The 20,296-nt window shown below is 40.5% G+C and overlaps 1 protein-coding gene across 5 annotated transcripts in view; it reads left to right on the plus strand.

The window, feature by feature from the left end:
* exoc6 (exocyst complex component 6) overlaps nt 1-20,296 on the plus strand; it is a 204,938-nt gene that overhangs the window by 123,631 nt on the left and 61,011 nt on the right. For all 5 annotated transcript variants that reach the window (XM_087999000.1, XM_043712483.2, XM_043712488.2 and 2 more), the window contains one exon: nt 4,239-4,380. In XM_087999000.1, the coding sequence (XP_087855126.1) occupies nt 4,239-4,380 (142 nt within the window). The remainder of the gene's footprint in view (nt 1-4,238; nt 4,381-20,296) is intronic.

The following is a 20,296-nucleotide window of genomic DNA, read 5'->3' on the forward strand; positions in this document are numbered from 1 at the left end:
ACGGGTTGGAGGTCCCCTGCCATTGAAAGCTTAGCTTTATATGAACAAACTAAACCCAAACAATACACTTTTATGAAAAAGAGAAAGAAAAAATAAAAGCCTTACCTTAGTCTTTTTCTTCCGGTTAGAGGAGAGGGGCAGGAGGGAGATATTACACGTGTAGTATTACACGGTTTCGCCATTGCCCAAATATAAATTAAGCCCTTACCTTCCCGGCAGCCCTCGCTTCACTCCTCATTCTCTCCTCGCTGCTCTGTGGAAATTTAAAATTGTTCCACGTCATAGGATGGATAAGTTTTTTTTAGTTTCAAAGACTGTGTTTCACTAGAGAAGGAAGGTAAGGCTACAAACCTAAAAATGGAATTGATTTGTATGTACTTGATGCTCCAGGAGTTATACCTTTATGATAATGTCCTCAGGGAATCCCAATCATTTCAGACTCTCTACAGTTGAAATCCAATCACATATATAATGTGAACAAACATCGTAACCAGAAGGGTTTGACAACCAGCCAATGAGATCAATGACTAGATACTTCAATTTCCCTTCTAGTGCTATTGGTAAAAAGAGAAGTTTATAGAGTCATAGGGATGTACAGCATGGAAACAGACCCTTCGGTCCAACCTGTCCATGCCAACCAGATATCCCAACCCAATCTAGTCCCACCTGCCAGCACCCGGCCCACATCCCTCTAAACCCTACCTATTCATATACCCATCCAAATGCCTCTTAAATGTTGCAATTGTACCAGCCTCCACCACATCCTCTGGCAGCTCATTCCATACAAGTACCACTCTGTGTGAAAATGTTGCCTCTTGGGTCTCTTTCATATCTTTCCCCTCTCACCCTAAACCTATGCCCTCTAGTTCTGGACTCCCCCACCCCAGGGAAAAGACTTTGCCTATTTATCCTATCCATGCCCCTCATAATGTTGTAAACCTCTATAAGGTCACCCCTCAGCCTCCGACACTCCAGGGAAAACAGCCCCAGCCTGTTCAGCCTCTCCCTGTAGCTCAGATCCTCCAACCCTGGCAACATCCTTGTAAATCTTTTCTGAACCCTTTCAAGTTTCACAACATCTTTGCAATAGGAAGAAGACCAGAATTGCATGCAATATTCCAACATTGGCCTAACCAATGCCCTGTACAGTCGCAACATGACCTCCCAACTCCTGTACTCAATACTTTGACCAATAAAGGAAAGCATACCAAATGCCGCCTTCACTATCCTTTCTACCTGTGACTCCACTTTCAAGGAGCTATGAACCTGCAATCTAAGGTCTCTTTGTTCAGCCACACTTCCTAGGACCTTACAATTAAGTGTATAAGTCCTGCTAAGATTTGCTTTCCCAAAATGCAGCACCTCGCATTTATCTGAATTAAACTCCATCTGCCACTTCTCAGCCCACTGGCCCATCTGGTCCAGATCCTGTTGTAATCTGAAGTAACCCTCTTCGCTGTCCACTACACCTCCAATTTTGGTGTCATCTGCAAACTTACTAACTGTAGCTCTTATGCTCGCAGCCAAATCATTTACATAAATGTTAGGACATGAGAAAAAAATCTCTACTTTTTTTTTCCCCTTAGTAGTAAATTGTCATTACATAAGTGTGTTCGTACTGTGGCTTTAACATTCAAATCTTTTCCTTCTGGCAAACACTGCCAGCTGTGCCTTTTTATGCAGCTAAATCAAGGAAACTTGCAAATAGCCAGAAAGTAAGTCTTGAGATGTAAAGTCACCATCAGAAGTTTTTTGTGCATTAATTTTATAGGAGAAATTCCCTCGTATTGGTTTTTTTATTACCAAAGATTAACGAGGATATAAAGTTTTCACAGCTTCCATCAAGCATGGAAGCAGGTCGAAGAGTATCCCACCTAGACCCACCCCTACCCTATCCCTGTAACCCCACATTTTACATGACTACCCCACCTAGCTCACTGACTTCCCTGGATGCTATGGGCAATTTAGCATGACCAGTCCACCTAACCTGCACATCTTTGGACTGTGGAAGGAAACCGGAGGACCCAGAGAACACCCACTCAGACATGGGGAGAATGTGCAAAATCCACACTGACCAAGGGTGGAATCAATCCTGGGTCCCTGGTGCTATGAGGCAGCTGTGCTTTCACTTGATTAGGATCCTGCTGTAATTTGCTTTGTTTGGTTTTCCAATTGGAAAATTTAACTTTGTTAAAAAGATTTACAATCAAGAGGTTGTTGCTTGTGTGTTTGTTTTTAAAGTTTTCAGTAAATAGGAACAGATTATTTGTAAAATCAAGTTGTACAGTTGATGTTGAAGAACGTGCTAAGTTAAAGAATATAGAAAAACATAAATTTAGTTCGGTTGGAAAAGGGATGCCAGCTTTGTGCACTCAGTAGAGTTGTCCTGTGTTTTAGCGTCCAACAATATGGGGGCGGGGGCCAGGAGGTTCACAAATTGGGGGTAGAGACTTCAGTTATGTATTTTATCAGTTAGACTTTGATAATTTTCTGTGTACTTTAAAGTAATAATCATGATGCTGAGGAGAAAAAAAATTCAAGAGCAACTTGTAAGTAGCCAAACAATTTCCTGTAATGAAGTTAAATTTACCATTAATTCTGGTGTTGTATACTGTATGCATTCAGCCCATTCAGTTTGCTGTGAAATCTTAACATGCATGGTTTAGCAGCTGTAAGAAATGCAAATCTTTTCTGACTTAAAGTAGTTGTCAATTTGCTATGATGGTTAATGCATAATTCCATAAGTTTGGTACTTTGACAACTTAGCATTAATGATTACCTGCATTTCAACTAGAGGGAGTACTTGTGTGAGTGTTTTTGAACTGCAAAATGCTGCATGTGAGTGGCAGCATCCATTAAAAATACTACTTTCACAAGTACTCATTAGTTTTCTTCATGAAACAAAGGCATATTGCATGCATGAGAGGGCTGGAGGAACTTGTAGATATAAACACAGGCTGATTTGAAGTTTTTGAAAAGTTTATGGTATTTTTAAAACCTATATTAAATTTGACGATGTTAGAATTGTATATCCATCAGCACCAACTCATTGAAGTAATAGTGATTTGAACTACTTTGTATTCCCTAATTAGAGCAACATTTACACATAGCATTGTATAAACAATTATACATAATGGACTATCAACACTGTTTGCGAATCTATTTCATCAGGATAGTTAGATTTTACTGTGGCTGGAGTTACTGAAATCTTACAGCCCTACTTTATCTAAATTACATCCAGCCTTATCTCAGTCTCCTCTAATTTCATGACACTGTCATGGTATGACAATGTATTGCATGATGATCCCTAATACAGCATTTTTCATATAGTTTGCATAATTGTTAATTAACTGTAATAAAATTTAAATATTAGCTTCTATTGACACTGAGCCAAAAATTGAAACTTGGTATTTTCACCGAAGGATACAGATATTTGTTCCAGTTGCTAAATTTTTGTAACCGATGTAAGCATGCATTCCAGCAACAGTTGCAAAACTGAAATTGTTTTTTGTCTTCTCCCATAATCAAAGCTGTTGTTTATTACAATTATGGTGTAGAATTAATTCTATTTTATTAATGAAAGGAGGTTCATGGCATACTCAGATACTGTTCAATTACGATTAGTGTTAAATCCTGGAGTCTTAAATTTATAGTGCCTATTTAAATTAATATACTAAATTTGCAGGCATATCAAACAGCTATTCTTGTCTGAACAAAAGCATTTAAATGAAAAGTAATTAAGTTACTTCAGCTCTTGAAAGTGGTGCAGTGCAGTTGCTGGAAGAGGTTCTGGTATTTCATGCATACCATTTCAATCTCTCATGCATTTTGTGTATATAGAAATAATGTGCTTTCATATGATCATCATTTGTCATGAACGGTCAAATCATAAGCCACTCTGTTTTCTAATGTGCTCAGTCAGTAGAGGGAGAGAAACCACACTTCACCATTCCGAGGTGTTTTTGTTGTATTTGTTCTTAAATTGTGTAGGGTTTAATCCTTTTGAGGACGACTACAACATTTCACTAATGAAATGTATAATCCATTTTACATTTAGATTTTTTTGGGGATAGAATTTAAATCTTAAATGTAAAATGATCAGTCTTAAGTACAAAACTCCAATTAGTAATCTTGGTAAATTATTTTGTCCTGAAAGGATTAAAGGTTTATTTTAAGATGAATTTCTGTAACTGTTGTTTGCTCTTGGATTGATTTTGTGCAATACTTTTTTTTTCCAGGGAAAGGTAGCCCAGACAGCATGCATGTCAGCCTGTAAGCACCTATCCACATCTCTAATGCAACTGCTTCTGGATACTGAGGTCAAGCAGATAAGCATGGGAGCCATTCAGCAGTTCAACCTGGATGTTATTCAGTGTGAATGTAAGTAAAATATTATTAGCCTGGAGTTGAGCAAATGACTTAATTTGTATTTGTTTGATCACATTGAATTCATGCTAATGGTAGATATGCAGAAATCTATTACTTGAAGCTAAAAAGCTTGCAGGCTTGTGCGACCTTAGTAGCAGGTATGATGCAGCTCTATTATATTGACAGAATAATGACCTACATAGTGGTTTCTTTGTATAAAGAGATGATCCGAACGTAAGAGATACAGTTAGTAAGTTTGCAGATGACACCAAAATTGGAGGTGTAGTGGACAGTGAAGAGGGTTACCTCTGATTACAACAGGATCTGGGCCAATGGGCTGAGAAGTGGCAGATGGAGTTTAATTCACATAACTGCGAGGTGCCTGCATTTTGGGAAAGCAAATCTTAGCATGACTTATACACTTAATTGTAAGGTCCTAGGGAGTGTTGCTGAACAAAGGGACCTTGGAGTGAGGGTTCATAGCTCCTTGAAAGTAGAGTCGCAGGTAGATAGGATAGTGAAGGCGGCGTTTGGTATGCTTTCTTTATGGGTCAGAGTATTGAGTACAGGAGTTGGGAGATCATGTTGCGGCTGTACAGGATATTGATTAGGCCACTGTTGGAATATTGCATGCAATTCTGGTCTCCTTCCTATCGCAAAGATGTTGTGAAACTTGAAAGCGTTCAGAAAAGATTTACAAGGATGTTGCCAGGGTTGTAGGATCTGAGCTACAGGGAGAGGCTGAACAGGCTGGGGCTGTTTTCCCTGGAGCGTCGGAAGCTGAGGGGTGCCCTTATAGAGGTTTACAAAATTTATGAGGGGCATGGATAGGATAAATAGGCAAAGTCTTTTCCCTGGGGTGGGGAGTCCGGGGGGCAGAGGTTTAGGGTGAGAGGGGAAAGATATAAAAGAGACCTAAGGGGCAACTTTTTGACGCAGAGGGTGGTACATGTATGGAATGAGCTGCCAGAGGATGTGGTGGAGGCTGGTACAATTGCAATATTTAAGAGGCATTTGGATGGGTATATGAATAGGAAGGGTTTGGAGGGATATGGGTCGGGTGCTGGCAGGTGGGACTAGATTGGGTTGGGATATCTGGTTGGCATGGACAGGTTGGACCGAAGGGTCTGTTTCCATGCTGTACATCTCTGACTCTGCTGTAAATGCAGGTGTAGAAGAAGACAAAATCAGTAGAACACTTTTTTTAAAAAACTGTGATTGATTATCTGTGCTATTACTCAAGTATCCTGTCTTTTTGTAAATTTCTTACTCCTCTGCTTTTTGCTGAAATATTGTTTTGTCTGTCTACCTTTATGTCTATCTCAGTTTTATCATTTTGTCCATCTTTTTAGTTGTGTCTGACTTCTTTCTCTCACTATCTGTAAACTTCTCTTTATTTATGAGTGTCTAGCACTTTGAAAGTTTCTATGGCCGCAGTAAATGTGGAGGAAGTGAGGTGGCGGTGTTGCGGATATAGGACTATAATTCGCCACCTGAATATACCACCAAAGCTTACTCCCTTGAATGTTGCAAGAAGGGAGTCCAACTCTAAGTCCAAAGGAAGATGAGTTGGTGCTGTGGCATATTCAACAACTTTGAATAGCTATCTGCTTTTTTTAAGAAATACCATTTAAATCTATTTAACTTTGTGTGGAACAATACATGGATGACTGTAGCTAACCTGAAGAGTAAAAGCACATCCAGTTATATTGAGGAGAGACATGAATGTATGCAATGTGCAGTTTATCTTTACTGTTTTTATATATTAATGTGATTGGTGCTACTCTGAAACATTTCATTGGAGTGTAGAGTGGTGTTCTCTCTCGGCCATGTGTGCGCAGTGGCTCCAAGGTTCCCACGCATGGCGATTGGCATCAGCATGTTCATCACAGCGTTGAATTCCGGTTCCGGAAGTCATGGCCGTGCACAGACATTGGAAACCAGCACAGCCATTAAGAGCAAAGTTTGCTCCCCAAGTAGTGCATATAACTTAACAGGATAGTTGTCAAGCCCTAAGACTTCCCCCAAAATGGGAATTTCTACTGGTTTAAGCATGTACCATCCACAAGATGTGCTGCAGAAATTCACCTTCCAAACTCATGAAAACTTCTGTCTAGAAGAACAAGGATGGTAGTTACGTGGTAATATGCCACCTGCAAGTTCCCCTCCAAATCACTTGCTATCCTGACTTGGAAATAATATTGCCATTCCTTCACTACCGCTGGGGTCAAAATTCTGAGACTCCCTCTCTAATGGCATTGAGTGCCTGCAGCGCATTGACTGCAGCACTTCAAAAGGCAGCCCACTTCTATCTACTCACAGGTAGGTAATTAGGGATGGGTGAAAAATACTGGCCCAGCCTGTGATATCCACATTCCATGATTTTTTTTCAAATTCCTTGGCTTAAAAACAGGAATCTGCATTTTCTGACTTTATGGAGTAAGAAGTTGCATAAGTTCTATGCAGTTTCTTGTGGCATGTATGGAATTCAAGGGATAAGATGAGGTGCAAGGTTGTTTATCTCTATTGAGTCTAAGTTGAAATGACTATTGACCTGCATTCTTCATCTTTAACTGCATCCAATAGACTGAGGAGGTTCCTCACCATGTCAATCTGTCGAGTTAAGTTTCGATTATAGTAGAGAAGCTTTTCAGCACCCATTGATAGGAGGCTACTTAATTCTTTCTGTCCTGCATCTTCACCTTTTCAGGGCTGTCTGTTCAACGCCTTTTGTTCAGTTCCTAAAGCCTATACCTTTTGTTGGGGGTCTCTCTAGGTCTGAAGATCTTTATGCATTTTAGTGGAGGTGAATGTGATATGACCCCTGAGGACTGCTGAAATAATTTTCTATTGTGGTATAAATGAGGTGGAGTTTAATATGGTGAAATGTGAGGGTATCCATTTTAAATCCAAGAGCAACAAATTAAAACATTTTCCTCATTTGTTTGCTTCTTCACTGCTCTGAGGCTCAAAGAGATTTAGCTCCACAGATCACTAAAAGCTGGTGCAAGGGTACAAAAACTTGTCAGAAAGGCAAATGAATGTTGACTTGCATCTTGAAGGAGTTAAATGACACAAGTGAGGAAAGAATCCTTTCACAGAGCCTTGACCAATATTATTCAAATACTATTCTGTTTTGAGTACTGAAAACAGAACTCAGTACTCAAAGTCTGAGTTCTGACTTTTACTGGCCTTGGAGAATACAATTCAGAAGGCTTTATAAGGAAGACATTGCTTGGGTTTGGAGGGTTAAGGAATAACTTAAAGTGAAGAAAGAACTTTTCATAATCTCTGGATGTCTGGAAGCACTTTGCAGCTTAAATATTTTTAAAGTATAGTCACAGTGGGATGAAAGTGTCAGACAATTTGTTCCACACTGCCACAGGATTTCCTGCAGATGTTGTCTTCGGTGCAAACATCATTAAAAGGTTTATCAATAACCTTTCCTCCCTTTAGAATATCAACAGTGGAGATTTTCACTGACTGCGTAGTGTTTGTAAGTACTTTTTTCTTTATTCTAAAGAGTTGCAGTCTCTGTCCATGTTCCACTAAACCTGAACAATATTCTAGCTCCGGTTGAAACGTTTGAAGAGAACATTTGTGCTAATCTACCATATTGCTCCACAGCCAGTCTTCGTCTACTGTTGTGGAAAATCTGACCAGTGAGGCAGAGATAGGCGAGTAGAGGGGGTATCTGAACACTGCCACATCGTCCACCAAGAAGACAGCTATAGCTCCTCTGGGGGTCACATACAAGCATAGCTCTGCCTGAGACTGTAATTTGTAGGCCTGTACTTAAAATGGTGCTGAGTCAACCTTAACTGTGCGCACATGTATGTGAGGAAGAGAACAGGTACACGAATATCAATGGACAAAATCTTGCACGTGCTCTTTTTCCTTTAGAATGGCACATATTAATTAAAAACTGCCAGAGTGTATTTAAGATAAGGTTGTGACTAACCTGACTTAAATATTTTAAGATGGAAATGTGTTGTTGGAAAAGCGCAGCAGGTCAGGCAGCATCTAGGGAACAGGAGAATCGATGTTTCGGGCATTAGCCCTTCTTCAGGAATGAGGAAAGTTGGTCCAGCAGGCTAAGATAAAAGATAGGGAGGAGGGACTTGGGGGAGGGGCGTCGGAAATGTGATAGGTGGAAAGAGGTCAAGGTGAGAGTGATAGGTCAGACTGGGGTGGGGGCGGAGAGGTCGGGAAGAGGATTTCACCAGTTTCCTCATTTCCCCTCCCCCCAGCCTGTCTCAGTCAAATCCATCAAATTCAGCACCGCCTTCCTAACCTGCAATCTTCTTCCCGACCTCTCCGCCCCCACCCCAGTCTGACATATCGCCCTCCCCTTGACCTCTTTCCACCTATCACATTTCCGACGCCCCTCCCCCAAGTCCCCCCTCCCTATCTTTTATCTTAGCCTGCTGGACCAACCTTCCTCATTCCTGAAGAAGGGCTAATGTCCGAAACGTCGATTCTCCTGTTCCCTAGATGCTGCCTGACCTGCGCTTTTCCAGCAACACATTTCCATCTCTGATCTCCAGCATCTGCAGACCTCACTTTCTCCTTAAATATTTTAAGCCATATTTGGGAACCTAAGAGCCTGTTGGAACATGAGAGAGAGCACTGAGCCAAAATGTCAAAGAGATCAAATCTTGTGGTAAGCAGGTATCTTTGTGACAGTAAGTCTTTTCAAGATATACATTGCTGGTTCAATCTTAAACTTGAAAGGCAAGGTTAAGATGTTGTAGATGTTACAAAAATTGGGTGAGTGGTTGATGGTGAAGAAGAAAGCTGCAGCAAGTAATCAATTGTCTAATTGGAGGATCAGAAGAGTGGCAAACTGAATTTGATTCAGAGTAGTGAGGTAATGCATTTGGCAAGGCAAACAAGATTATGGAACTGGGCAAAAGTGAGGTCTGCAGATGCTGGAAATCAGAGTCTTGATTAGAGTGGTGCTGGAAAAGTACAGCAGGTCAGGCAGCATCCAAGGAGCAGGAAAATCGAAGTTTCGGGCAAAAGCCCTTCATTGCTGATGAAGGGCTTTTGCCCAAAGCGCTGATTTTCCTGCTCCTTTGCTGCTTGATCTGCTGTGCTTTTCCTGCACCACTCTAATCAAGACCATGGAACAGACAATTACTGATACTATACTGAGAAATGCCAAGGAATATTGGAGTGTAGATCCACAAATCCTTGGAGATAGTAGGATAGATAGTATTTAAAAATAGAGATGAGAAATGTTTGCCTTTATCCGAATTCTGCCTTCTGCCTCGCCCAGGGCACCATCAGTTAGCATTCCTTTTTAATATACTGCCAATCTGGGTTCTTTTCAAGGCTGCCTTCCCATAGGTTCTACTCCCATATGCAGCCTTCAGACCTTATTCCTTCATGGGCCCAACCTCCTGGAGCTGCTGCCATTGACAGAGGATTGTATCAGGATCAGTATGGGAGATATAGACTATAGGGAAATAGGTGGTGACACCTTGAAAAATGTCCATATTACAGAGAAGGAAGTGCTAGATGTCTTGAAAAGTGTAAAGGTGGATAAATCCCCAGGACCTGATCAGGTTTTACCCTAGAACTCTGTGGGAAGAAGTGTGTGAGAAGTGATTGCTGGGCCTCATGCTGAAATATTTGTATCATCGATAGTCACAGGTGAGGTGCCAGAAGGCTGGAGGTTGTGGTGCTACTGTTTAAGAAGGGTGGTAAGGATAAGCCAGGGAACTATAGACCAGTGAGCCTACTTCGCTGGTGGGCAAGGTGTTGGAGGGAATCCTGAGGGACAGGATGTACATGTATTTGGAAAGGCAAGGACTGATTAGGGATAGTCAACATGGCTTTGTGCGTGGGAAATCATGTCTCACAAACTTGATTGAGTTTTTTGAAGAAGTAACAAAGAGGATTGATGAGGGCAGAGCGGTAGATGCGATCTATATGGACTTCAGTAAGGCGTTCGACAAGGTTCCCCATGGGAGACTGATTAGCAAGATTAGATCTCACGGAATACAGGGAGAACTAGCCATTTGGATACAGAACTGGCTCAAAGGTAGAAGACAGAGGGCGGTGGTGGAGGGTTGTTTTTCAGACTGGAGGCCTGCGACCAGTGGAGTGCCACAAGGATCGGTGCTGGGTTCTCCACTTTTTGTCATTTGCATAAATTATTTGGATCCGAACGTAAGAGGTACAGTTAGTAAGTTTGCAGATGACACCAAAATTGGAGGTGTAGTGGACAGCGAAGAGGGTTACCTCAGATTACAACAGGATCTTGACCAGGTGGGCCAGTGGGCTGAGAAGTGGCAGATGGAGTTTAATTCAGATAAATGCGAGGTGCTGCATTTTGGGAAAGCAAATCTTAGCATGACTTATACACCTTAATGGTAAGGTCCTAGGGAGTGCTGCTGAACAAAAGAGACCTTGGAGTGCAGTTTCATAGCTCCATGAAAGTGGAGTTACAGGTCGATAGGATAGTGAAGAAGGCGTTTGATATGCTTTCTTTTATTGGTCGGAGTATTGAGTACAGGAGTTGGGAGGTCATGTTGCGGCTGTACAGAACATTGGTTCGGCCACTGTTGGAATATTGCATGCAATTCTGGTTTCCTTCCTATCGCAAAGATGTTGTGAAACTTGAAAGGGTTCAGAAAAGATTTACAAGGATGTTGCCAGGGTTGGAGGATTTGAGCTATAGGAAGAGGCTGAACAGGCTGGGGCTGTTTTCCCTGGAGTGTTGGAGGCTGAGGGGTGACCTTTATAGAGGTTTATAGACTTGAGGGGCATGGATAGGCTAAATAGGTAAAGCCTTTTCGCTGCGGTCAGGGAGTCCAGAACTAGAGGGCATAGGTTTTGGGTGAGAGGGAAAAGATATAAAAGAGACCTAAGAGGCAACTTTTTCACAGAGTGGTACGTGTATGGAATGAGCTGCCAGAGGAAGCGGTGGAGGCTGGTACAATTGCAACATTTAAGAGGCATTTGGATGGGTATATGAATAGGAAGGGTTTGGAGGGATATGGGCTGGGTGCTGGCAGGTGGGACTAGATTAGGTTGGGACATCTGATCGGCATGGACGGGTTGGACCGAAGGGTCTGTTTCGATGCTGTACATCTCTGACTCTATAACTGGTCAGGCAACATCCGAGGAGCAGGAGAGTCGATGTTTCGAGCACAATGTCCTGTTGCCAGTGGAGCAACTTGTTCCTGACAACTGCAGTTTGCCTATCAACTTTAGGCTCCAGCTCCAGTCATGAGAGTGAGATTCCAGCTACATTTGGTCTTGATCACATCAGGCGCTCAGCAGTTGCTTTGTACTGTCTAGGTTTGGCCTACTACTGTATATATTGTGTTGTTACGCATTTTCTGTCTTGCTTGGTTCTGAAACTCCCAGGGCCTGAGCTTGGAGAGATGGCTCCTTCATTCAGTGTAGTCCAGATCTAACCTCCAAGGAAGGAACACAACTGATAGCAGCACAGTGGAGTGGCAGTAATATAGGCCCTTCAAGCCTGCTCTGACATTTGATGACATCTTGGCTCATGTGGTTGTAGGCTCAACTCCACTTTCTCATCTACAATTGACTATACTTAGGGCAGCATGGTGGCTCAGTGGTTAGCACTGCTGTCTCGCAGCGCCAGGAACCCGGGTTCGATTCTAACCTCGGGCGACTGTCTGTTTGGAGTTTGCACATTCTCCCCGTGTCTGCGTGGGTTTCCTCCCACAGTCCAAAGATGTGCAGGTCAGGTGAATTGGCCATGCTAAATTGCCCATAGTGATAGATGGGTTAGGAGGGGAATGGGTCTGGGTGGATTACTCTTCAAAGACTTGGTGGGCCGCACTGTAGGGAATCTAATCTAATCTATGAAACAAAACCTTAAATTCAATGGCCCAACCTCCACTGCTTTCTGTGGAAGAGGAATCCATAGACTAACAGTGGAGTTCATCTCAATTTACAAACAGTGATTTTCTCTTTCTTAAACTGGGACCTCTAGTACTAATCTCTCCACGCAAGAGATACTGGAGCAATTGCTGTTCATGCATATCGCTGAAATGGTTGTAGGCTACGATGAGGGCAGGGGAATCCAGAGAAGTGTGGCAAAGCCTGGAGGTTGGAATTGGAGTACTGAAGTTTTGGACCCAGACAACTGCTGCTTTCCCTCATTGATTTGTTTTATAAAGGTTTAAGATTTGAATCTATTTTATAAAATGTTTACATTGTATTCTTTTGTCCATCATTATTGCTACTTTTCCACTCCTTCTACAAGGTGGAGAATTCCAAATAGAGAGGGAGTGGGGAATGAGAGAATGTGGGGTCTCATTAGAGAGGGAGTGAGTGGGGATGAATGAGGGTATGAGTGAGTGAATTGTGACTGGGGACTGAACGAATGACGGGGCATGAGTAAGAAAGAATGGGAAGTGTGTGTGGAGGGAGTGGAGGGTAGGAATATTGGTGTTTGTGCGGTGAAGGTGACAGCTTATGTCAGGCTGGAGCTGGGAGGGGGTTTCTTTTGAGTTGTCTTGGAATATGGAGGATATGTTTGAAATCTATATGATTACATTAAATCGTTTACAAAATACTTTAAAAGCGCAAACTTTCATACAATACCATGTTGATTTATTTAATGCAAACTTTAATGTATCAGTATGCTTTATTGTTTGTTTTGCTTGCTCCAGGGGTCATGGTAATTTTACTTGTTTTTAAAAATATAGGTATTTTAGATTTGGTATTGCTGGCATGAGTAGACTTTGCCCATCTCTAGTTGCCCTTGAATGTGATGGTAAGTTTAAAATGTGGTCACACTGGGAGTGTTTCATAAGCTATTTTCTATAATCCTTTTAAAGTAGTTCTTCTATAATGCGATGGTTTCATTCTTGTGCAACCCCATGGCATAGAAAAATCACGCTTTACAAACAGCACTTAAAGGGTTGGCAATGTAATTGAGTTACAGCCAACACATGTTTTAAAAGTTTGCATTTTAGAAGGTGTTCCCAATTCGTCAATCGCGTTATAGCAAATTTGCATTAACCAAAATGCATGTTATACCAGAACAACTGTAATTTGTTTTCCATGTACATAATCCAGCAAGGATTATTTTGTTAGAATAGACTTTATCCTGTGTTGCATGCACTAATTGCATTAAATGCTGACGTATCTGATTATTTTCAACTGTTTTGATAGTAACAGAAGGTAAACAAAAGGAAAACTAATGTTTCCAGTCACTTGGAAGCCTAATACTTCCACCATTTGAATTGGCTGAGAAGTATTTCCATTTTACTGCCAATCATTATTGCTATAATTACATGATTCCTTTTCACAAAAGGATTTCAGACCTTTTTTGTCCTTCAACTGCATTCATCCCTGAAGGAGACATGCAGAATATTAGCTGAGGCATAGAATATAAAAGCTGGACGGTTACGGTGGAACTGCATAAATGAATAGTTAAGTCACATGAATGAATTATGTACAATACTGTTCCCTGCTTAATAGGAAGGTGTGATCTCACTAGGAAGCATATGGAAAAGATTCAGAAGGCAATTTCCAGGCGCGCACAATCGTAACACAAAGATTGGAATGGCTGGAGTTATGTTTCAATCGAACAAGATTGAAGGGAGATTTGATTGAAGTACATAAAATTGAGGTGCTTAGATAATGCAGATAGGAACAACCTATTTTCATTAGCAAAGAGGTCAGCGATCAGGGCCATAGATTTGAAGTCCTTGGATCATTTAAGAAATGTTTTCACCGAGAAGGTGGATGGGTTCTAGATCTCACCTGAAAGGCTGATGGAGGCAGAAACGTTTTTTTGGTAAGTAAAGTTGGTGTTGCACTTGAAGTTCCTTCTAAGTGCTAAAGCTACAGACCAAAAACATGGCCTGATGGTGCTTTCAGATACTCCGACTCAGTGGGACAAACAACCTCCTCTCCTCTGCATAAATGCGTTGTGCTGCTGTGTTATAGAAGTATCAGGCAATGAGCATTTTAATAGAATCTAAGCAGCTTTGCTTGACTTACTACAGTACTGCATCAATGAACTCTGTCACTATCAGCATATGGACCAGAAACTTAACTGACCTAGCCATATATAGTTACAAGGCTAGGGATTAAACCAAGTAACTCATCACCTCTTCAATCTGTACACAATCTACAAGGCACAGGTCAGGAGCGTGCTGGAATACTTTCCCCTTTGCCTGAATGATTGCAGCTCCTAACATTGCTCAAAGATGCTTGACTCCACTCGAGGCAAAACAGCTAACTTGATCAGCATTTCCATTCCACCATAAGCATTCACTTCCTCCATCACTGGCACAAGATGGCAGCAGTGTATGCTATATAGAAAATGTACTGAAGCATCCACCTGAAGCTGCTTTCGACAGTATATTTCCAGCTTATGACCTTTTGAAACCTGGAAGAATAAGAGTAGCAGACAAGTGGAAAAAGCACTACCTGCATGTTCCAGTCAAGTTGCACACCACCCTGGTTCAGGTTGGTATCACTGTTCCTTCAGTGTCACTGGGTCAAAATCCTTGAATCCCCTCCCTGACAGCACTTTGGGTGGACCTACGCTACATAAACCACAGCAGTACAACAAGGCAGCTCACTATCATTTTGAGAGCAATTGGGGATGGACAATAAATGCTAGCCTAATCTTGATGAGTATCAAAAAGAAACTACAATTTTAAAATACACAAAGTATGAGTAGCAGTCAGCCATTCACATCTGCCCCACCGTTCAGTTTTGATCCTGATTAATCTATTAGTCTGTCAGCTCAGAATTTTGTATTTCTGTGCAATCCAATAACCTTTGATTCTCTTGCCTAACAAGATACTATCTAAACTCTACCTGTTTAAAAATATTCATGACCCTCTCCCCTCCATCACCTTCACGGGCAATATTCCAAAGTCACAGAATTGTTGAATATTCCCCTTTTTTTGTCCTGAAAGGGCAAACCCCTAATTTTAAAATGACCTTCCCTAGTTCTGGACTTATTCACAACATTCTTTCTACGTTGTCAACATTATTTAGAACCTTACGAACCTAATCAAATCACTCTTCACTCTTTTGAACTCTAGTGGAAACAAGCTCATAACAGAACCTGCTTATTCCAGGTATCAAATTACGAAATCTCCTCTGAACTGTCATTAATGCGTTTACATTCTCCTTTAAAAAAGGAAACTAATACTGCACACTATATATTCAAATTGTGGTCCCACCAATGATGATGAATTATGCAACTGATTTATTTAAAATGCAGGATTTCAGCTCTTTGTTTTTAACACCAGCAGTTTCTGCCACTGCCTTTTGTGATTGCTTAGTTCACGTAGTTGTGCCTGCCCTGGATCCACAGTACTTTGCTCGAGTGGCCAAGTTATCAAGGAGTCTGTTTTGCGATCTAATGGCCCCAGTTATTAAGGATAATGCGATTTTAGTACCCAACAAATCAGATCCCTGGAACAAACCTGGCTGGATAATTCAGAATTTTTAAAATTTTGTTACTGAAGTGATCTTTTATTTTAAGTAAGCACTCAAAGTTGCATCCTCATAATAAACTTTTGTATGTTTTATTAACCAAGAGAAATGAATCGGAGGTGCGGTAACCAAGGAAAAATAAAACACACTTCCCTTGAAACAGATTCAAAGATTTATAAACTCATAGAAATAACCCAAGCACTCTTGAAAGACCTGAAAAGGTTTTGAAATGGAGTCAGTATACCAAAAGGTACACCTTACAAACATTTTGCACTACTTAGAACATTTGTGCTGTATTTGTAGCAAGACCCAGTCCAGATCATTTCAGATAAACTCTTTTATTTAATAGTTTCATTTTAAAGTTTCAACTTATCTGCTGCAACTGTAAATAATTCCATTACTATTATGCTCCAGGCACTGCATTTTTTAATTTTCAAAAACTACTTTTCCACTGAATGTATTCCAACACTTATTAGTCTGAGATTAATAACTTTTATTTTAAGATTTCATTACTTTATGCCCCTTTTATAAATGCTGCTTAGCACATGCTACTTCTTGAAAAGACAACTTGCCACTTCAGAACTTTAATACATGCTTCTGTCTGAAAAGATTCTAGTACAGACTCAAATGAAAGCTTGTAAGGTTTTTGTTTATTTCCATTGGAGTAGTTTCCTCTCCCTTGGAATTGTGGGTATTGCATTTTAAAGAAAATCAGATGTACAGGTGGAAACACCCTTTGGTCCAACGCATCCAAGCCAACCAGATATCCTAAATTAATCTCGTCCTATTTGCCAGCACTTGGCCCATATCTCTCTAAGCCCTTTCTGTTCATGTACCCAACCTGATGTCTTTTAAATGTTGTAATTGTACCAATCTCCTCCACTTCCTCTGGCAGCTTATTTCATTCATATACCACCCTTTGCGTTAAAAATAATTGCCCCTTAGGTTCCTTTTACATCTTTCCCATCTCACCCTAAACCTGTGCCCTCTAGTTCTGGACTTCCCTAACCCAAGTAAAATACCTTGTCTACTTACCCTATCCATGCCCCTCATGATTTTATAAACCTCTACAAGATCACCCCTCAGCCTCTGACACCCCAGCCTGTTCAGCCTCTCCCTATAGCTCAAATCCTCCAACCTTGGCAACATCCTTGTAAATCTTTTCTGAACTCGCGCAAGTTTCACAATATCCTTCCAATCAAAGGAGACCAGAATTGCATGCAAATTTCCAAAAGTGGTCTAATCAATGTCCTGTACAGCCGCAACATGACCTCCCAACTCCTGTCCTCAATGCTGCGACCAATAAAAGAAAGCATACCAAACGCTACCTTCACTATCCTATCTACCTGTGAGTCTACTTTCACAGAGCTATGAACCTACACTCCAAGGTCTCTGTTCAGCAGCACTCCCCAGGACCATACCATTAAATATATATGTCCTGCTCTGATTTTCTTTTCCAAAATGCAGCACCTCATGTTTATCTGAATTAAACTCCATCTGCCACTTCTCAGCCCATTGGCCCATCTGATCAAGATCCTGTTGTAATCTGAGGTAACCCTCTTCGCTGTCCAATACTTCAATACGAGATTGTGAAGGATCGATTGGAATTGCTAGATGCTTAAAGTTTTTTTAAATGCTGAAGCCCTTTCTCTGCTCAACCACAAATTATTAGACTAGGAAGGCAGAATTGTTGTCAGTATGAAATCTCTTGTATAATTTATTAAAGGTTTTAAAAGAACTCTTTGGAAAATAAAGATGGTGAGGTCACTGAAAGCCCAGGGTATGATTTGCTAATCATTTAGGATAGACTGTATTCTAAAAGAAATTAAGTAGCTGTAAGCATAAGTTAAAATCACTCAAATTTGATGAATCGTTTGAAATTTCTTATGTAAACAACTACAGTAATAGCCTGTCTTTATATTGCATTTTGTTTAATGTAACGATATGTTCCACTTCACAACATTATCAATCAAGCATTGACATTGAGTCACTGAAGAAGCTATCAGAACAGACCAAAACTTGGTTGAAGATGTATTTTGAGGATTATTTTAAATGTAGAAATAGCTGGGTAAAAATTACAACTGAGGTAGTTGCAAGTGTGGCTGTCTCTGATGGAATGATTAAAACTGGGATGCGCAAAGACCAGAAAGGAGAAGCAGAGAATTAGTCGATAACATGACAGAGCTGAAGAGGAGGAAAGGATAGGAGGCATTTGAAGAAGGATAATAATTTTAAAATTGCGGTGGAGCAGGTAGAAGAGCCAATGCCAATCAACAAAATAGTCTCTAGGTGACCAGGTCTTGGAGAAAGTTGAAATAGTTTTAACAAAATACATCATGAATGGCATTAACTTTGTCCTGGTGTTGTGCTGTTGTTTACTTTGCATTCAAGTGAAAATTCCTTATTTTGTCCTATGAAGAAAAGCACATAATGGAAAGAGTCATTTGCATAAATATTCATCAGTTTCCTTTTTAATTTTTTAAAAATTACAATTTCACACAAGCTAGAACATCCCAGATTCAATACCTTGTATGTGCTGTTAATTATGAGCATTGGTGGTTACTAAGGTTGGCCTTAGAACTCTGAATTGTATCTCTGAGAAAATAGGCAGGATTCCTTCACCACCTGTTGGGTCTGTGTGGATATTGGGCAAGTGCAGGAGCATTTGCTATTTTTGCCTTTTCCATCCTTTACGCTCCCTTCAAGAAGTAAAATAAACTGGTGACACTAGAGTGGATGCTGCAATAAAGTGCCAAAAAGCAATGGGCTTCTTTGGAGTTGTAGCCAAACAAGGTCAGAAGCTGGGACTCTTAGTTGGAGCAAGGAAAACTGAACTTGAAGTATAAGTCAAGATATATGTGTTGTTTTTAAGCAGACAGTAATTGTGTTTTAATTTGTTGTTTAAAATCACCAGGCTTTTTAGTTAAAGCAAATATTTTCAGTGCAAATGTTTCAGTATGGAATAGGTCTTACAAAATAATTACAATTTATTGGAAAAGTTGTGTGATTTTAAATAATGAATTTGACTTAAGATGATATTGCCTTATTTTTTTCAAACTTGTGTTTACATTTTTTTAACAAACCTTAGACATATTGACTAAAGTTTGTGTATAGCTGCCAGCACAGTAAATAAATAGTTGAAGTGTACTTTAAGCATTTGTAGCTCCTGTCATATGTTGCCAGAAATCACTATGTTGCCTGTGATTTATGTTTGAACTTGGTGCACTCCTCCAGCCTTTGTATATGACAGTTTCAGGATTAATGGTTATAGGAGTGACGTTTCCATTAGCACCCTATATGTGCAAATAACTCCCAAATGGCAGGTAGCTTCCTTTTTATTGCAATTGATAAATGTGCTTAAGGGTTTAACTTGCACAGGAGGAACAGTATCTGCTGAAAGTCATGTTATGTTTTAAGTGTCAGTGAGACTCCAATCCTGCTACTTTTCTCATAAGCAATTATTTCATGAGGCAATACTAAATGCAGAAGTGTTATGGACCAGATCAAACCCCCTCAAAACATATTGAAGAGATGGCCTAGACCTTAACCGTAATCTTACTTAAAGACAAGCGTAAGGTGGTGTGTTCCAGATGTGATTTTGATTGTTCAAACTATTAGACTTTAAGCAAAATATACTTTATTGTTGCACCACAGTTAAAATACAAGCATGAAAAAATTTGGCATAACTTTAACCCTATCAAAATAATAATAATATTATTTAACTTTTAGGCCACTTTTGGAATTCTGGCCTCCCTGCTATAGGAAAGATGCTGTTAAACTCGAAAGGGTGCAGAAAAGATTTACAAGGATGTTGCCGGGGTTGGAGGATTTGAGCTAAAGGGAGAACCTGAATAGGCTGGGGCTATTTTCTCTGGAGCATCAGAGGCTGAGGGGTGACCTTATAGACATTTATAAAATCATGAGGGCTATGGATAGGGTGAATAGCCACGGTCTTTTTTTTTCCCCAGGGTATGGGAGTCCACAACTAGAGAGCATAGGTTTAAAGATAAAAAAGAAAGATATAGAAGGGAGGGTGGTGTATGTGTGGAATGAGCTGCCACTGAAAGTGGTGGAGTCTACTACAATAACATTTTCAAAGCATCTTGATGGGTACAAGAATAGAAAGGATTGAGAGGGATATTGGTCAAAAGCTGGCAAGTAAGACTAGATTAATTTAAGTTACCTGATCGGCATGGGCAAGTTAGATCAAAGGGTCGGTTTACTTGCTGTGCAACTCTGACTCTAGTACTCATCAACTGTTCCTATAAAGCAGCATCCCAGAAATCCACCTTCTGGCAAAGGCAAATTCAGCAAAACAGATTTCCCTCACTTGCTATCTCTTCCAGTCCAGGAGAAGGAAGACCAACAATGAATTGAGCAGCACAGCAAGAACTCCAGTTTTGCAGCAGCAAAGAAGCCTAGTTTTTAATTCCGCTTGTTCAAAAAAATGCCGTTTGTTAATAATAAACTAAAT

This window comes from Chiloscyllium plagiosum, unplaced genomic scaffold (assembly GCF_037043375.1).
Source record: "Chiloscyllium plagiosum isolate Xiang-an unplaced genomic scaffold, Cpla_swu_hap1 HiC_scaffold_22, whole genome shotgun sequence".
Lineage (NCBI taxonomy): Eukaryota > Metazoa > Chordata > Chondrichthyes > Orectolobiformes > Hemiscylliidae > Chiloscyllium > Chiloscyllium plagiosum.